Source organism: Polyodon spathula, chromosome 20, assembly GCF_017654505.1.
Source record: "Polyodon spathula isolate WHYD16114869_AA chromosome 20, ASM1765450v1, whole genome shotgun sequence".
Classification (NCBI taxonomy): domain Eukaryota; kingdom Metazoa; phylum Chordata; class Actinopteri; order Acipenseriformes; family Polyodontidae; genus Polyodon; species Polyodon spathula.
The window spans coordinates 20,964,969-20,984,986 of NC_054553.1; the positions used below are offsets into that span (position 1 = coordinate 20,964,969).

The window sequence follows — 20,018 nt, forward strand, 5'->3', positions numbered from 1 at the left end:
ATATTGTTGTCACATGCACACTTTGACCACTCTTGGCCATAAAAGCCTGTAGCTCTTGCAAAGTTGCCATTAGCCTCTTGGTAGCCTCTCTGATCTCCTTCTTATTCGGTCATCCAGTTTGGAGGGACGGCCTGATCTAGACAGGGTCTTGGTGGTGACATACACCTTCCATTTCTTAATAATTGTCTTGATCATGCTCCAAGGGATATTCAAGGCCTTTGATAATTTTTTATACCCATCCCCCTGATCTGTGCTTTTCAACAACTTTGTCCCAGAGTTCTTTTGAAAGTGCCTTGGTGCTCATGGTTGAGCCTTTGCTTTTAATGCACTACCCAGCAGAGGGAGCCTACAGGAACTATTGAATATATCCTGAAATCATATGAATCACTACAATTTAGCACTTAATATCAATGGTATAAAATGGATACTGAATGAGTTGAATTTGCAAAATAAATAACTTAAACTAGCAGAATTACAACTTTTCATTCAGTATCGTCTATAGTCCCAACACTATTTCACTATTGATAGTTATGGGCGTTTACCTACCAATTCGAAGGCGACCACCAACCAATACTTTTTGGATCTGCCTGCCACAGGTCAGGTCAGGTATTTACTCAGCATTTTATGTCAGAGCTGCCGATAGGCCTCTCCGGGGAGTGACGTTCTCGGTCCCGCCTACTGAGGGAATAAGTAGTCACTCCGCAGAGCTCACTTCCTCTTTTGCTTCTCTTATCAGGTAAGTGAAGGTAGGTATAACTAACCTGTCCAGTTGCTGTGATTGAGTATGGTAAAAGTTTTTCTGGAGTTCCCCTGAAATTTTATTGCCTGCAATTATTGATGGTAGTCGGCTTGCCACTTACCTGGAACTCACCTTCTGAAGAACGCCACCCAACTACACTATGTTTTATTTCTTATTTATTTATTCAACAGCCACATCGCTTACGATTGTAGTCTGCTTTTCTAACCTTATAGCGCTTGCTGTTTTGTGCTTTTCCTCTGCTATTTTATAGCTTAAAAAAAGAGACGTTGCTTCCTCCACCAGGCCCTGGCTCTGTTACGCCCGCTGTTCAGTCAATTCCGTTGGATTATTTTAACCCGCCTGCCTGCTGCATTGGCCTAAAAATCTGATTTCCCCGCTACTTAGCGCGGTGACTTTTCTATCCCCATAGCTCCTTGTTGTGTGTGTGTGTGTATTTTTTTTCATGTACTGCCTCGAAGTTAAAAAAAAAAAAGGAAAAGGAAAGGAGACCCGTGATTCCTCCACCGGGACCCAGCTCTGCTGTAGCCCGCTGTTGACTCGACACCGCTGGCTTGTCTCAGCCTGCCTTCTCGGCCTGCTTAAAATTTTTAAAAAAAAATGAAATATATTTTTACAGTTCACCTGCCTGGTGTGGTGATTGTTTTTCTCTTTAATTATACTACTGTGTGTGTACATGCGTTTTTCTTACTACTACTTACAGTAAAAAAAATAAATACTGTCTGTAGACTGTGCTCCACCCTGCTGCAAGCTTCGTGCTGCCCGGTCGTGTGGTGACTCATAGTCCAGTTTTGGCCTCCCTGCCTGTAGATATTTGTAATGCAGCTAGCTAGGCTACTCTGCTAACATTCACCAGGTTCTACAGACTTGTGCTAGATCCCTCTATGCCTTCCCTAGGCACAAGGATCCTTGAGGTTGCATGCTCGTACCACTAACTTGGTTTGGCAGTGTCCAATCGTCCCTTGTCCGTTGCTTCTGCTCACGCTCCCTCACGACGGCTTTGGTATACTTTTCCCAAAAGTATTGGTTGGCGGTTGTCTTCTCTTTCAGGGAACCAGGGTTACATCCGTTTTCTCATCAGTACTAAAACGTATCAATATTGCAATCAATTAATGACCTAAGACCAGTAATGTTAAGGGAGACTAGGAAGTGAAGGGCTGGAGCAGCTGTGCTGGAAGGGAGTGTTCCAGTATTGTTGTCCTTCAGACTCCAACTGGGGAAGTCCTTTCAGAAAGTGATACAAAACAAACACTCCAATAAGATGCTATTGCTTGTATTAGATGAACATGTAATTGATATCCATTGTTGCTGTCTCCCACTGTGCAAACAGATAGCTATAAAGATCTGTCTCCAATTCATTAATCTCAACTCCATTTAAGGGTAGATCTTTGGAAGACATTGTTGATGTTTTTTTGTAATTATTTTAATTTTGAAATGGCTGAGCTGTGGACTGCTTATCTCTTTATCTGCGTAGCTGTTTCAAGTAAGTCTTGTTCTATTAATAATAATAATAATAATAATAATAATAATAATAATAATATAATAATAATAATAATAATAATAATTATACGTGTGTGTGTGTGTGTGTGTGTGTGTCTTTATTTTTATATAGCACCTTTCATAGTGGACCACCATCACAAAGCGATTTACGGATGTAGGCTGTGAACTGTGCATTATATGCAGAGTCACTTACAATAGGACATTGATTTAACATCGCATCCGCAGGTCGGAGTACAAGGAGGTTAAGTGACTTGCTCAGGGTCACACAATAAGTCAGTCAGTGGTAGAGGTGGGATTTGAATAGGTGATCTTCTGGTTCCAAGCCCTGGACTTGATCTACATTTACATTATGTAGAATAAGGCATACAAAATGAACATCCATGTTTCCATTTCTTTTTATCCCTGAAGCGTCTTTTTCTTAAATGTTGAGCTCAGCTGGGGTTATAACAATACTTTCTCAACTAAAGACCTCTGGAATATGCCTCTAGTTAGCTCCCTCAATCAAGGGTTGCATTAGTTTGTTTTTCATAGTTAAATATTTATATGAATTTAAACAAAAGCTGGACCTCTCGATAATGTTTCAATTTATTTGAATAAATGGTTGTACTGGAAATAGAAGCATTACATATGATAGCAGTACTTGTGAATCCCAATGATTTTTTAAATTCATTTCGTTGTTTTATTTTTAAAAAATCTCAGTATTCCGGAATCAATAATCAGCGCCTCTTTAAAAAGGGTTTAAGAAGGATCCTGAAACACTGGCTGCACATCTGTACATCTGTACATCTGTACATCTGTATATCTGTATATCTGTCTGTTGAGGCTTGAGATCCAATCACTTCTCATTTCAGGTGCCACAGCCACCGATAAAGTGTGCAGCTACTACGATGTTTACCGCTATCTGAACCTCTCGCAAAGCAATGAGCTCTTAACTTCAGTGCGGCCAGTGAAAGACTGGAGAACTCCCACCACAGTGCATCTGGCCGCTAACATCTATGCTATACTGGGAGTGGTAAGAATGAATCGCAACTACTGTCTGTCCAGTCTCTGTTTTTATTGTCAAACCTTGGGGGTGTTTTTTTAATTTTTGTTTTATTTAACTAGTGGAATGACTAATGTACTTCTATGGAAAATGCCAGTGTCTAATATTTAATATGTATATGAATCCATTATAATAATGTAGAAATGTATTTCCTATATGGACAGGAAGCACCTAATGCTCATAATGCAGAGATATACATTGAAAATGTGTCCGCACTTCTGTTATGTTAAAACTTCAAACCACACGCACTGGGAACTAGGGGTGTGCTGAGTGTTGGTGACTTGTGGCTTCTCTTTATTTCAGGTTGAGAAGACTCAAGTTTTTACATCTTTTTTCCAAGTACAAATGGTAAGTATTCACCCTTTCTGTTCCTGTAACCTTCACATTTTCAATAAAGTATTTTCACTGTTACTCAAACTCTTGTGATTCTGTCCTCCAGCACTGGAAGAACGAATTTCTGTTCTGGGACAAGGATCAGTTCTGTGGGATTAAATCTATTACTGTGCCATATGACTTGCTGTGGAAACCAGACATCCGTGTCCTTGAATTGTAAGATTACAATGATGTTTTTATTGCTATTTTTTGTGTATGTTTCTGGAAGGTTTAAGGAAGCTACAGGGGTGCTTTAGACTTCAGAGTTTAAAAAAGTCACTGGGATGTGATGAGTGAAAGTGAAAATGATACAAAGAGAATCTACAGTAGGAGATGAATACTTTAGCTCATAACTCATACCAAGTTGCTCTGTAATTTATATATTTTTTTATTGCATTCATATTCATTTTATTCAAATTGAATTAAAGGTGTATTTTATTAATCTGGATACATTGTTCTTTTTTTAATTGTTTGCTTTGTTTATGATTATAAACTACATTGTTTTCAGATCAGCTGTATTTCATATAAACTGCACAACTGGATCTGTTTAATAAAAGTAATTCCTGTTTTTTAATTATTCTCTTTTTTTTTAGCATTGACGAAGACGTTTCTCTTAAAGAGGCATTTCTGTCGATCAGGAGTAACGGAATGGTAGTCATTAACAAGACGTTAAGAATTGTCAGCACCTGCACAATATTTGCCAAACAATTTCCATTTGATGAGCAGAATTGCAATCTGACGTTCTTGTCATATCAATATTTAAGTAAGTGCAGCTGGTGAACTGACGCAGCCCTCAAACTTTATTTTTATAACTTAAAAAAGTAACCATTTATTTCAGTAAAGACATTTGTATATATGATGTTATAAATCCCAAGCTATACAGTCATTTTGGGGGTGTCAAGAGAGTATTCACACATATGGGGCAGGATTTTCAAAAGTTCCTAAATGATAACCACAGTTAACCCGGAACACACTGCCTCATGACATCGCAGGATGGGATGCATGGATGCATAAAATACAGTGGCAATGGGGCGAATAAATAGGTGATAAGATAAGGCTATGGTAGCAAAAAAAATATCTACAATGTAGGTTAGAACTAAAGGCAACCACACATGACTGGAGACATGCATGTATTCACACATACACACATACACAGTATTCCTTTGGTTTGTATATATGTCCGTGCCAATATTTTTTGAAAACAAGACCTGATAGCCCCACATTGTACTTTGTAACACTAGAATCGCCGCGGTTATACTCCTACGCAGTCATCACAGGTGGAGGTGAGACGCAAACACGGGACCTCCCGCGCTGAAGCATAGCTCTGATACCACTATACAAAGCAGATATAGGGCTTATGGCTTTTAGATTGCGTCACCTACCAACTGTAACCCCATACCGCTGAGCACGCTACAGTATTAAAATGAAACACAAACTATCCGATACAACTCAAGTTTTATTCAAGCACATCATATCAAACATCTGCACAGCCGAAACTCTGTATTTAAACGAACAATTAAACATAAAAGGGTTTATTTTCTAACTTACCATATATAAAGCACAACTTCAAAAAATGAAAAACTATAATAAAATAAACATTTCAAAAGCAGCTAGTGTGTAAACAGGTATATGTACATACAAAACTGTGAAAACAAAAGCACTTTTTAATTTAAAACGAAAGCCTACTGTGTTGCAGTTTTCTGATTGAAATGTTTCTGCTGAAGCTCTGTGGCTAGCTTCAAGATGAAATCTTTCCTCATATTTACCCCGGTGCATTCCTTGTACAAAAAGAAAGAATTGATGCCTGCCAGGTCCAGCAGAGATACAAACATGTATTGTAAAATGCAGTCAAAATGACTGCTCTGGCGGTTCTAGGTAGATGATAGGATTATAACTTTTCATTTTTGCGATCCTGCCTTTCAAACACCATCAGTGTATTTAATGCACGTATTTAGGTAGTCAAGAACAAACAACAGCGTCTCTTTCACACAGGCAGAGTAATTCAAATTTTAAAAGTGAAACCCGTCAAAATGACTGCAGTGGAGATGCTAGTGTTAACTGTTAGACACAATATTTACAGAATACTTAAAAACTTCTGTTATAATCGTGATTCATTTAGTATTAATAGCGTTATCATTTAATTATATCAAATGACGTTTTTTTTTTTTTTTTTTTTTTTTGTATTATTTACAATGAAGGTAACCTATACTGTGTGGCAGAAATGCTTATAACACCGTGTAACAATTTTTTTTTTCTTCCTGGGTAGTAAGTGTTATTTCCTAATTGCTTATGCCTCAAAAGTATAGAAAATGGCTATTATTCCCCACAAACTTTGCTTTTGTGATCAGGACAGTGATATTTCAAAATATCACTATTTCCAATGGGAAAACGGGCAAATGTCTTTTCGTTTACATAAAGTCAGAAAAAAACAACACATGAATCCAAATTAACATGTATTTATACTAAAGTAATACAAAAATGAATACAAAAGATTTAGAAGTGAGTAGTTTTTCGAGTTTTAGGATTATACTGTAAATAGGAAATTAGGAAATAACACTACCCACTTACTACCCAGGAACAAAAATTGTGTTATATAGTGTAATGTGTTCCCTTCACTGTAGATAAAAATGTGATTTGATATAGTGAAATTATAACGGTATTAATAATAAACAAATCATGCAGCATGGTCCAGATATAATTTGTTAAGTATTCTGAAAACATTTCATCTATTAGTTAAAAATTATAATATGGGGCTTGCTTTCAAGTGATATGGCCACGGATATGAATGGAATACCCAATGTGATGAGTTCATTGACATGGATTTTGCCTAAACTATTTGTAATGTTGTCAGTCTCCCCACACTGTATGTACAATATACACTCTCACTGTCACACTGTCTGTATGCACATATTATAACATATTCTTATAATACTGTAAGTGTTCGGTGGTCACTTCTATTCATGTTGAGTTTATTTATCTTGGAGGGGAGCAAACAGTACCAGAGAAAATGTATGATTAGAGGAATTCACAGAACAATTAACTGTATAATGTATAATGAAGTGTTACATACATGGTATACATGTATAATAACTAACAACTACAAACACCAATGACCCTTCAAATGTATTTATTTATAGCCTATAATCGTACATACAAAAGTAGATGTGAACATAAGAAAATAAATTCCAACCAATATATATAGATGGCTTAGCCCTCCCAGGCCAAAAAATACAAGTATACAAAAATATAACAATACATTTTTTTTTTAAATCTGTGCCTTCTGATTTTTACCCACCCACCGGATAATTGTAAATCAGCATTGCATATGTTGTATTATTATGCACATGCAAGTTATCAATAAATGTACATTCTGCATGACAAAATGCACAATTTTAAATTAAGTTTACAAATTATACACAAAATAGATATTCCTATTATTTTTCATTTCCATTTGGCTGCTGCACATTGGTGAGAGAGCCGTCTCCCCGTATGCCAACGGATTATGCTTCAATTCATTTTTCTTGATCTTTTTAACATGTGTTTTGATTAATGAGTTCACCTTATTTAGTCGTTGAGACAGGAACTGTTGTACGTGACAATAAAGCTTTTTAATGAAAGTGTTCATTAGCGACCTTATTGACTTAATTTCTAAGCATTAACATATTGATTTAATTAAAACATTGCATTTCAAAATCACTTGCACTAAAGTAACTGCGTCGACAGGCCACTTCTGAAGTCAGCCCTACTTTCCAGAAGTACTTTGATCTTTGTACTTTTATTCCCAGTTTTAAATATGAAAATCTTCCAAATTATCACTCAGGTAGCATTGCAGGAGGTTGGTCTCCCAGACATGAAAATAATTTGTTGGACAAAAATCATCAGAAAATAATTTTCAAGAGAGGATAAATCTGTCTTCTCTTACTTGATCTTCTCTATTTTTGTGTACCAGCTGGAGACATACAACTGGAGTCAGAGTTTAACTCCTCTGAAATCTTTTTCTTCTCCAAGAACTATATTGAGAGTGAAGGAGAATGGGAACTTAAGGGTATAACTGTTTTCCAAAGCAGTTTGAACTTGGAAAAGGAACCCTTGGCTACACTTGTCTATCAGGTATGCTATTCTGACAGCTCCACCTCTGCTGTGTCTTTAAGTGTTTATTCATAACAACACATTTTGAGATACTGACTTTATTTTTTCAGTGTTATGGAAACTCCTAATCTAACGGTACATTTCATATTTTGGTTTGATGGTAATAACCTAACACTAAGATATTGGCTTGATACTTGGTACACAACTGTACTCTATGATCGATGTAGTTCAAATGTTTAAGGAAAGTTTGCTCTTTTGTGGCACTCATTTCATTGTGTTAATATTTGCTACACAGCTGTATTCTGTTGTTATCTTCAGTTAAAGAGCTTGTATGAATGTGTCAACCCACTGCCGCTTACTACTCCTAATGTCATAAACCATTGAAGCTGGTTCAGTTCTGTCCCTTATTGGGGTCTTGTGACTTATTGATAAAGACCTATAATAAAATAACCCTTTCTTTAAAGTTTTTTTGTTCTTTCAAACTCCTGCCGCCACAGCGTTGTATCTTAGAAATCGTTTGAGGTAGTGACTTCATATTTTCAGGTTTCTATGCCCCTTTCATGTTAAATGTGTTGCTGACCATAAAAGTGACCTCTGACCTAATATGGCTGCCATATTGAGGTCATGTGACTTTTGACATTACAGATGCATAGAGACAGTACACTCATTTACTGTATTAAACTGGTACACAGCTGTATTCTTTGATTTTCTTCCGTTGCATTATCGGTGCTGTCCAGTAAAAATGAACCCTTTCTCTGCTTAATTTATAAAACTCTGCCATGATACAGACCACATGCTTTAGCATACCGTTGGGTCTTTGTAGTTGGCATAGTGATCTATTCTATTATTCCATTACAGCTGGTGTCCCGTGAACATTAACCGTTTCAGCACCACATTGATATATCAGTGATACAATCTTTTACACATTTGCATTTTACTTCATGTTTACATTATTCTGCCACTGGGGGTGCTTTGTTTTTGTTCACTACAAACTCCCATTTGTAGTTTTTTTTTCCCATTCCTTGTCTTTTCTATGGTGCTCCTGATCATTCTGAGAAGTTAAAAGTGCCCAAAAGGTAGTTCCACTAAAGGTGAAACTTCCATAGTAGATATTTCATTTTTGCAGGCAAAATTCCCATCTTAGAGACCCTTTTCCTGTAGATGTACTGTACCTCTATACTGTCTTTCCTCTCTAGGTGTCCCTGAAAAGGAAGTACATGCTCTATGTGCTTAACCTGCTGGTACCAGCGGCATTCCTGCTGATGCTGGACTTGGCCAGCTACTTCATCCCAGAGCCCAGTGGAGAGAAGCTGGGCTTCAAGATCACAGTCATCCTGGGCTTCTCTGTCCTACAGCTCCTTCTCAGTGGGATCCTGCCCTCTAATGGCAGAATTCCTCCCCTGATTGGTGAGTTACTTGAATAGCTTCCTGTTGTACTGTCATATTCACAGACCATTTACAACCATACAATGTTTACACTGTTTTTTTCTAAAAAGAAAAGGACAAGTAAAGCTCAGCATATTGGTAAATCTAGCAAATCAATAACCATCAGATTTGCATAACATACATAAGATTACACCCACTGGGAGTCTAGACCTACTCTTGTCATTGCATTTCAAGCAATAGTACCATGATTTCAACTGCAAGCATGCATGCCGGTTTTTATATGCACCCGAAAGAACAAGAAGCAACATGCAATATCACACATAATAACAGAGAGCTCATTCCAGATGAACAAAATAAGACCAGTGTACCAGAACATGTTTCACACTTAGACCTCATGCTATCTACGAAACCCCTCTTTTCATTTTTATTGTGTTCCCGTCTTCTACCTTTGCGACATTGTCTCTTTACATTTTCAAATGGTCTTTCAATAGGATTGCTATTTTAAAAGATACAAGGTGGTCAAAACGTTAACATTTCTCCTGTGAACAATACAAATTATACTTTCATTTTTCAGCACACCTGGAGAAAAAAATGAATATCTTAAAGCTGTGGTACTCAGCACTGAGGCAGTGGTCTCTGCTGACTTCACATCCTACAGTGGATAGAATTTGATTGGATTTGCAGTTTTAAAGTTATTTTTATTTTTAATGTTGTTTTTTATTGCATGTACATTCTGCAATGGTATTAAATCTGAGTACAAAAAGTTCAGTTAAATATAAACAGATTTAAATTAAAACATAGATCCCGTCACACACCTTGTGCTAAGAGCCACCACACTCACATTTTGTTAATTGCAGTTTTTACAGCTTAGAAACACTTAAATAAGTTAAATATAATCATTATTAGTTAGTTATTTAGCAGATGCTTTTAGTGACTTACAGAGACTAGAGGGTGAACTATGCATCACAACTGCTGCTGTAGTCACTTACAATAGGACCTCAATTTTAAGTCTCATCTGAAGGACAGAGAACAACGAGGTTAAGTGACTTGCTCAGGGTCACACACAGTAGGATTGAACTGGGAACCGCCTGGTAACAAGCCGCTTTCTCTAACCACTGAACCACATGTTTTTAGTAAGTGCAAACCACCATGTAGAATTATTTAACATAAAAGATAATGTTATTCTTTGCTATTAACGAACTAAAGTTAACTGCAGCTGTCATTTTCCCAATGATTTGATTGGATAATGAAAAAAATAGTAAAACCCTCATCTGTATTAAAATAATTATTGCATTTGGATTTAAGGTTTGGTAAGTTTATAATTTTAAAGTAAAAAAAAAATAAAAATACAGATTCTAGTTCTGCTATCTATATAAACCTGGATTAAAAAAAAAAAAAAAAAAAAAAAAAAAACCTAAGAGCTACAGCGAGGTAGCGGTCTCTACTGGTTTCATTTCCTACAGCTATAGTACACGCCACCGAGGTAGTGGTCTCTGCTGGCTTTATTTCTTACAGATATAGTACACACCACCAATTTAGTGGTCTCTGCTGGTTTCATTTCCTACTGTGGTTAGAATTTGATCACATATTTTGTTCTGATTGGTTGTTTCAGAAACAGGCTTTTCTGATCGTAATTCTCGATTCTCTGCACATCGACCCTGTCAGCAGGAGATACAGACTCTCTGCTGCTGACCTCCTGCAGATGTTATTTTAATGCAATGGTACATCAATTGCTATATGGAATGTGTCTGCTACTGACAATGCACATCTAATTTATGTAAGGATGAATACATATTTTAAGAGTCAAATTGAAATATTTTGCATTTGTGTTGCTTTAAAGTTTCTGATGCAAAACATTCAATTTGACTCTTAAAATATGTATTCATCCTTACATAAATTAAATGTCCATTGTCAGTAGCAGACACATTCCATATAGCAATTGAATATTTTGCACTTCTAGTTACATTACATAAAAATGTTTAGAACTGCAGGGTATAACATTATGGATCAATGGGCATCAGAATTTTAATAATTATACATTAGTTTAACACCATCAGAAAGTAAATACAATTTTATAAATTGAAAATCAATTTCCTTTGATCTTTTTTAAAACACTGCCTGTTACCTGCTTGTTTTTCCACCTACAGCAATAATTTTCGCCTCCATTTTCACATTCATGCTCTTAAGCCTTCTCCAGACAATATTTGTCAAGTACCTCTGGAACCTAAAGCCGGACAGCTGCTTACTGAGAGGTTTCTGCAGAAAACAGAAGCCCAGCACTGACCAATTCAAAGACAGTGGAAATCAAGAGGGTGAGTTCCCTTCACAAATGATTTTCAATGGCAATACAGACAATGGCAGGTGTAGGGGCAATAGTATCATGAAGGCAGCCATTTGGACTGACACATTGTTAGAGTGGTATTGCATATTTTGACATTTATTATTGCGACTCGTTGTTCAATGGTCTGGAAGGCAAACCTGGCCATACACAGAAAATGTTGTTATGCACAAGATTGCACACTTCTATAATAAACAAAATTAAAAACAACGGCCCTTTTATGTAGGCTAAGGAGTTTTGCAACAGTCACCCAGCTCATCTGATCTCTGTGATGAGGACAGAGAGTAGTAGCATCTGATCTTCTTGAGTCCTGAGTTCCTCTTTTTTCATACATGTGGCTAGGCTGGAATCGTGAAATTTAGTCTGACCACGTTCTACCAGGGTCTTGCAGTTTCCCTCCAATCAGGCCAGACAGCCCAGTCCATATTCTCACATGACTGGCTAGTCTCTGCAGGAGGGGACTAAACAAAACACAGGGATTTTACCCAGATGTACAGAAAATGTCATATCAAATGTACGGGGTTACAAATGATACAATATGTTGTTTGTTTGGGTTAAAAATAGCGGCTGACCTGGTAAAGGCACAACTTTGTGGTGTGCAGTGTGCAGTCAGTGGTTTGCATCCTGGCTGTGCCAAGATGTTAATCTAGACTGGGGATCCAGCAGGGGTACCATGCAGTAAGGAAGTAAAATCAGAACAGTCTGTTTCTCCTCAGCAGTGCCTGGTGAACTCAGACAAACGCCTGCAGGCCTGGCCTTTGTTCTCCTTGCCGACATCCAATGTGGTGCTCCTAGGCAGAGCCGTATTAAGGGGTGGGCCTACGGGGCCCAGGCCCAGGGCCCCTAGAAAACTAGGGGCCCCATAATTATGATCTTACATATTTCATCTTACTTATTTCATTTACAGAGCCTTAGAATGTATATGTATTATGTGTACATCACTGTAAGACCATTAAATACTGTTCACAATTTTTATCTAATAACATTTGACACCCACCCTCACTTGAAAATGGTTTTAGTGTTTTTGACACTTGACCTGCCTATTTTTAGTGTAATGCCATGTAAATTAATGTACTACCACTGTGTGCTTGCGCACACTCATGTTAAAGACGTATTTTAACTGCCATGATATGTTAATTGGTAAATCATGGATCTGGCTACCAACCATCGCTACTCAAGTGGGGGCGGTAAAAGAAACAAAAAAATAAAAAGGTTTAAAAGAAGCAGCTTTAGTACAACTAAATCCAAAGCTTAGATTGTTTTTACAAAAACAAAACAAAACAGACAAGCCCCTACAAGACAGCTGTGAAGTGGCTGAAAAAAAACAATGAGGAGCAAAGCGGCTTATTGGAGCTGGTAATGTTGAGAAACTGCAAGCAGAAGAAAATGCAGTAGAACTACAACAGCCTTTTACTACATTCGAAGCTGCTCAACAAAAGGTAAATTTATCTCGTCTGTGCCCAGGACCCTGTGAGTTCTTAATCCGCCACCTGTCCTGGGACCAGTTTTTCAAAAGTTTTAATCTGGATAACAGTGATCTGGATTTTGTAATCCTATATTTTGTGATCAAGATTACTTTTATCTGGATTGTTTTGATCAGTTTTTTCAGCAAATGTCTCTGCTGGATTACATTTATCCAGATTACAAATAATTACGATTACAAAATCTTTTTTTTTTTTTTTTTTTTTTTTTTTAAGTAATTTCGATCACAAAATCTAGAATTACAAAATCCGGATCACTGTTATCCAGAAAAAAGTTTTGAAAAAATGGCCCCTGGACATAAGGAGAAGAATGCATGTTTGCTATGTCACTTTCTCCATCAGAGTTACTCGAATCGAGCAAATTATCTCAGCCTGTATTCACAATTCAAACCACGTTCATATGACAGGATCGATTTAAAATCCCTTTAAACTAAACAAGGTTTAGCAGGTGGGTTTATAATATTGTATTCGGCTGTACATGTAAAACAAAAGTGAAACATATGAATGAGAAACACCACGATTGCTCATCTTCGTGGATAATTAAAAGTAAATGGAAAGTCTTGTATAGCAGTCCTTTACCTAAGTGACGTAGTTGTAATCTCTCATTCTCCCCTCACAGACTCTGTTAAGACCGTATCCATTAACCTGGGGCAGGCTGGCCCTGACTCCAGCGTGCTCAGAGAGATGCTGCTGGAAATACAAACTGCCCAACAGATGGTGATTGGCCTCCAGAGAGAGAAAGAAACTGTTCTCAGCCTGGAGAGTGCAGCCAGGGCACTGGACACTGGTTATTTTTATCTGTACCTCATGTCTGTTGTGAGCTTCTTCACTTACATTGCTGTTAGTATCATGTAACCCTTTAGATCCTGGAAAATACATATATGGGACAAGATTCTCAGAAGCAACCTGCAAATGCATTTAATTAAGTGCTCATAAACATGATGATCCAGCCATTCTCTCAAATCCAATTGCATAATATTTTCCTGAACAGCTTTTAAATAACACACGGCAGCAGGGGTGCATCAAATGAGAAAATGCTTGGATTAGCAACATAACTTGTTAGTTTACAAGCTGTTTTAAATGAGTTATTCATTTTCATGCCATTTTTTACTTTTCACCCTTGCAAAAAGCCACACGCACGCACACACACACACATTGGAGTTTGGGTTTATATATTAGACCTGATAGTGCAGTGTAGCTGAGTGATATGAGGGAGACTACCTGTAAAAACAAACACTATTGTTATCTGTTTCAGAAATACAAAATCTGGTATTAGGGTTAGGGTTATATCATGCAAACAATAACACATTGAGTACACTGTAACTATGCATAATAACATTGTAATTATGTGTAAGTACGCATGTATTTAGTAAGTAACTGGTAATTAGAGATACTCAATTCTATTTGGTATACATTTTTGGTATCAAGGTTTTTCTTTATTATTTACGATAACAGACGATTATATATTTCCACACTACTGATGAATTTGCGATAGTTTTAGGAAAATAGCTTTTGCTTGTCTTGGCTTAAACATAAACAAAAAAAATAAAATAAAATTACTGAAATCACATAGTATTCAAAATTAAAACCCCATTTTCTTTATTTCATGGTAAACTAGATACCTGTTGTCCACAAAGAATAACCTTGTAATTACTGCAATGTAAGGAAATCCACTCCATTGTCTTTTTTTTTTTTTGCCTTTACATGTTTTGGTTCTTTATCTAGTGAAGACCCACACACGGCCATTAACACTGTTGTAAACAATTTCTTTATTTTTATTTTTATTTTTATTTTGTCAAAAAACTTTCTTGTATGCTGTAATTGAACACTAGGGAACCATCTTGCAACTATATTAGATGACATAATATTACAAACAGCAAAGCTGTCTGTCTTCTATACAGCAAGGCTATTCCAGTGCATACCATTATTGAGGACTTTTAAATAAGCCTGCCCTGTAGAAGGGTTGGGAGGGTTTAATACAGCTCTCCTTTTCTCTTCCTGTATTTGCCTCTGCTAAATTTCATTGAACATTTGTTTGCAGTGATTAAGTGTGATACAGCTGTTCTTGTTTGTAGGGTTATAGAATTGCATGTGATGTCATTTCTTTGTTGTAAGCATCTCTGAAATTGGACGTGAGTATTACCTTTTAGAAATGTTATACTGAATAAACACTTTTAATGAGAATTCTGTGATTGTAGGCAGCTAAATCAGCTGATTAAATATCAGAACAATAAACTAATTATGACTATGCCCTTTCTTTCATTTCATTCTTTTTTTTAATTATTGGCTGCATTTGCTTGACAATGCTGAACGCAATATAAGTACTGCACTTTTAAACAGCAATGATAAACCATGCCCTTATCACTACAGTTCTGTATTTGCTGAATGAGAGGACCTGTATTACTCAGTATAGTTTTTTCTGACACTGTGCAAAACCACACAGTTGTAGGGCCACCATGGGAAGCCCAGACTCCACAGTATCTCTGCAGTTTTCCTATGTTTCTCATGGTTATGCTATGATTTACCATAATTTACCCTGGTTTGCCATGTTTTTTAATATTCTTTACCCTACATCTCTGCTTGCCTATGCTTGCCCATGCTTTCACTATGCTTTATTACCTTTTTCTATGCTTTTACTACGGGAAGCTTTTATAAGGGCTGTGTTGGTAGAGCAGCAGATTTTTCAATGTTCAGAATGTAAACACTATTTCAGGATATCCCCCTACCTGGATAGAGATGTGGACAATTAATAATCTGACCTAAATTATTAAAATTACATTATGAATCAATAAAAGAAAAAGAAAACAATAGCACTTAATCATTTAAAATGCTATCATTTGCAACAAGAATTAAGAACTCATCAATGACTGGAGTGTACATACAATCATATATTGATAATGACAAACTTCATTTTTGTACATCACCCAAACAGTCATCTTACAGTCATCAAGTTATTTTGCAGGTATGCAGGTTTCTAATGTACATTTGCAGGTCACTAGGGTAAAGTTAATGATTTATAATAAAAGTTAAGATTAGGTTTAGGGTAAGGATTTAGGTTCTATCATGCAACACTATATACACATTAAGTCATTGTAACCATGTGTAAGTGCACATGTATTTCCTAAGTAACTACCATGTAAATACACAGTACAGTTTTAATTGTTTTATTCACTGGTGGTTTTATTGTATTTTGTTTTAGTTGCACTATTTATTGTATATTTTTACACTCTGTTTTATTTATTTTTATACCCAAAGGGAGACCCCAATACGGGGTTACATTTATGTGACGGGCACGGTCACAAGTGATTGGGATCTTAATTGTAGTCAGGTGTAAGTCATCAGAGCCCCTTGATTAGTTCCCCTATATAACTGGAACCAAAAGAACAGGAAGTGAGAACAATGGTGGAACACACTGTGGCCATTTTGGACATGGAAGTAAGAGAAGCAGCACTGGAGCCTCAGCAGTGATGCATTGAAGAGAAGCAGAAGGAAACAAAACGGCACAACTAAATGCAGTGAAGACTCTATGTCACAGAAAGTTGAGTACTCTTTGCATTGTTGAGATTAAGAGAATACTGTTTCACAACTGTTAAATAACTCTAGTAGAGTAACTCTCCCTTACTAGAGTTCCAGATCAGTGGCCGAGTTGGAAGACTTATGCTCTTGTAGGAGGGGCTGAACTAGCCCCGCTCAGAGAGTGAGACTGGGAGGGGAGAGTGAGTATTAAGGACGGATTGTTTTCATTGTTTCTCCAGGATTGACGTTGCAGAGGGAGGAAGCACCCCCTGGAGGCGGGCGTAGGATCTGGATGCAAAGTATTGGCAAGGAGCCAGTTGGACTTTCGTGGACAAATTAAAATGTCTGCATTATGGTGAAAACAATTTTGGTGAAGATTGCTTTTTGTCCTTTGAGGAACAAGATGTTCTGCGCCCATTGAAGGTCAGGTGACACTAATGGTGTTTTGGACATAATTAATGTACCTTCTAAACAGTGTAGGACATTTTGAAACCCTCCGGTGGGACTCTACTATACTGTTTACTTACCTGAATACTTACTGTATAGATATTCAATGATAACATCCCTGGGGAAAAAGAAAATGTTATTTTAGGGGGTATAGGTGGTACTGTTCTTGACATTTATTTTTTTTGTGTTGATTTTTTGTTTACTATAATAAAAAAACCTTTTTAAGTACCTTTCTGTGTGGTTCCTTTGCGCTCCTGGAGTGGTCCAGTGGTCAGTCTGAAATTCAAACAACCTGGGGGGTATACAAGAGAAGGCTATTATAAAAAAAACATACTGCCTGTTGTGGCAGTGTGCTCCTCCCCTGTGTGTATTTTGTGTTATATGTTGTGAGTGGCGTGTTAATGTTGCTGTATAGGTATTGGTGCACGGGATATAAATGGGTCTGTGTAGCACCAGTGATTTAAAATATATACTTGTATTTAGGCACAGGGATTGCACAATCACTTCAAGTGCAGATAAAGTATGTAATAGTATGTGAGCACGGGGATTGCACAAATTAGTTCACGTGCTGGGATTCAAGTGAATACTTAATTATTAATTGAATCCTGGCACAACAGTATACATAGATGCACGTTTCACTCACTCTGGGTTGTGTGTTCGGTGAGTGGAGAATGGGTGTGGAGACGAGAGAATTAAAAAGAAAGTAAATATAACAACTGCTATGAGTGCTGGACGCACCAGCACCGTATTTGTTTTGTGTTTAGCGTTCGTCCACTACGTTTGTTAGTGTCTGTTATTTGTTTGTCTGTTTTGGCCAACGTGCCATTTTCTTTTACAAAGTGTTTTCTGTTTAAACTTTTTATTTTTCAATAAACTCACTGAGCGCCGCAGCGTCCGTTTCACCTGCCAGTACTGCCTGTGTACTCCTTTCTGGCCTGACGTCACCCTACAGCCAGCCTGTTCACACCTGTAAAGAAACACAACCCCCTGACACAAATGAGTGGACATTTCCTATTGACCAATTTCTGTATATCCTATTCCCCTAACAGCTGCTTCCTAGTAAGCGATACACCTGTATTTGTAGAACTACATTAATTGTCATAAAAAAACAGCAAAGAGGATGCCTGCTACTGTGTGGTTTTAAATGTAAATATTAGCGTATTACTTTGTGAATTGACAACCAACACCAAAAGATGTCAAATTTGAAAGCTACATCTATTTCAAACATACGCTCATTTTATGGCATGACTATAGTCGTAATGTCACTGTTTGCTTGGGCCAAGTAAGTGAAGGACAAAGAAGGCATTGTAGGGACACTGCCAGAAAATAGTTGGTTTTCTTCTTCTTCTTCTTCTTCTTCTTCTTCTTCTTATTATTATTGTTAAATGTTGTTTCTCTTTTTTATCTGTAATTTGTTTCTCCTGTTCAGGTTAAAACAGAAATATAACAATCCCAGAACAATACTATTTTTCATAACATTTTTTATCACATAATTTTTCCTAGGTTTAACCAAAAAAGAACCAAAGTCAAAACTACAACTTGTCAATGAGTCCCGGCCCATTTAAGTGTTTCACCTAGGCGTTCTTCACTTTTACACTTGGTGCCCCATAGGACACTTGATCATCCCATCAATTGTTTATGCCTACAAATATATTAGACTACTTGGGTAGAATATAGTATAGAGGAAAACTACTTTGACTAGCTTACAGGACAAAACTTTAGGGTATTGCCACAGCTACCTCAATTGTTTCAGTGCCATCCCATTTTTTATGGCCAGCTCTAAACACAAACCAATATTTTAAAATCTGAATATATGTATTTGTAACAGGGATTTTCTGTTACTGTGTGGGTATCTGCTGAGAGATGAGAGAGACATGGAGTGTTTGACTTTGAAACGCTGCTCAGGCATCAAGGTTTTATTTAGTCACACAGGCAGTTGCAGTTGTTGGTGTCCACCACTAGGGTGCCAGCAATGGTAGCCCCAGATTAGGAGGATATACACCAACACAGTACACATGGGAATAAAAATTACAAAAAGGCAAAACAAAACACAGCGGGAAACAGCTACAAAATAAAAGCTGACCCAACAGTGGTCGAGCGCTGCTTCCACTAAAAGGTAGGTCCTGCTCCAGGAACCATTACCTGAACAAACTAAATATACTTTGGTTGGGATTAAAATCTCCTAAATGAATCCCTTTTCTTGAAGTATCAATTATCCCAGTCAACACACAGTGATAATTTGTAGTACACCCTGGATCACCACACAGTTGTGAGGATTCTTCCCATTCACATCCAGGCTTGCAAAAGAAAGAACAAAGGACTGGCTTCCATGGGGCCAGGCTAATTGATAATCAATTAGTCGTTTAAAACCTGGCCAACTGCTGCACATTATCTCAATCAGGCAGAGAGGGAACTCTAACCTTGCAGCTCTACCATATCTAGCACACACTTTAATTTGCAAAACCTTTCACATTATACAAATTAAACACATTTTATTTACCAACCCAACAAATACAATACTTATAGGGGCAGGCCTCAGCCCTACCTCAGTATTCAAAAGCTTATTATATTTCTTCTTTGTTGAGAGGCAAAACAAAGGAAGCCTGAACAAATACACCACACTAACCCAGTAAGCACTTATCTTTGGATAGGAAGGCGATAAAGATAAAGGTATAAACAAACCCCCAACCCAAACTGTCCAGTTCAGGTAAATAAACAAACTATATTTTTTTCTTTTCAAGCAATTAAAATACCAGGGTATATGAAATCCTGAGGAAAGGAATTGCCAATTATTTTATAATCCAGAGAAATGGGGAGACAAGGAGGGTTACAAAGACAATTACTAACAGGCAGAAACAAACAAAACACTCAAGAATATTCTCTTTAGCAGTTTTCACTGGGTCTCTCATGGTCTTTCTAGTTTCAAAACAAAAAGCAAGTGAAGAAGTAGATTTTGCGATTCTCAGTCCCCTTTTATGCCATCACACATAACCCCTTGGTAAATGAGTGCAGCTGTCACTACAATCTGCAGCTGCTACCTCGTTTTCCATTCCGGGTCAATACGTTCTTGCAACGGAGTCTCGCCTTCTT

The 20,018-nt window shown here is 37.2% G+C and overlaps 1 protein-coding gene across 1 annotated transcript; it reads left to right on the forward strand.

The window, feature by feature from the left end:
* Window positions 1–2,191: 2,191 nt before the first annotated feature.
* Window positions 2,192–13,820, forward strand: LOC121295917 (5-hydroxytryptamine receptor 3A-like). Its single transcript, XM_041221045.1, has 9 exons — window positions 2,192–2,240; window positions 3,109–3,269; window positions 3,603–3,647; window positions 3,739–3,848; window positions 4,265–4,434; window positions 7,621–7,781; window positions 8,957–9,167; window positions 11,294–11,458; window positions 13,585–13,820. The coding sequence occupies exons 1-9, from the start codon at window positions 2,192–2,194 to the stop codon at window positions 13,818–13,820; spliced, it is 1,308 nt and encodes a 435-aa protein (XP_041076979.1).
* The last annotated feature ends 6,198 nt before the right edge of the window (window positions 13,821–20,018 follow it).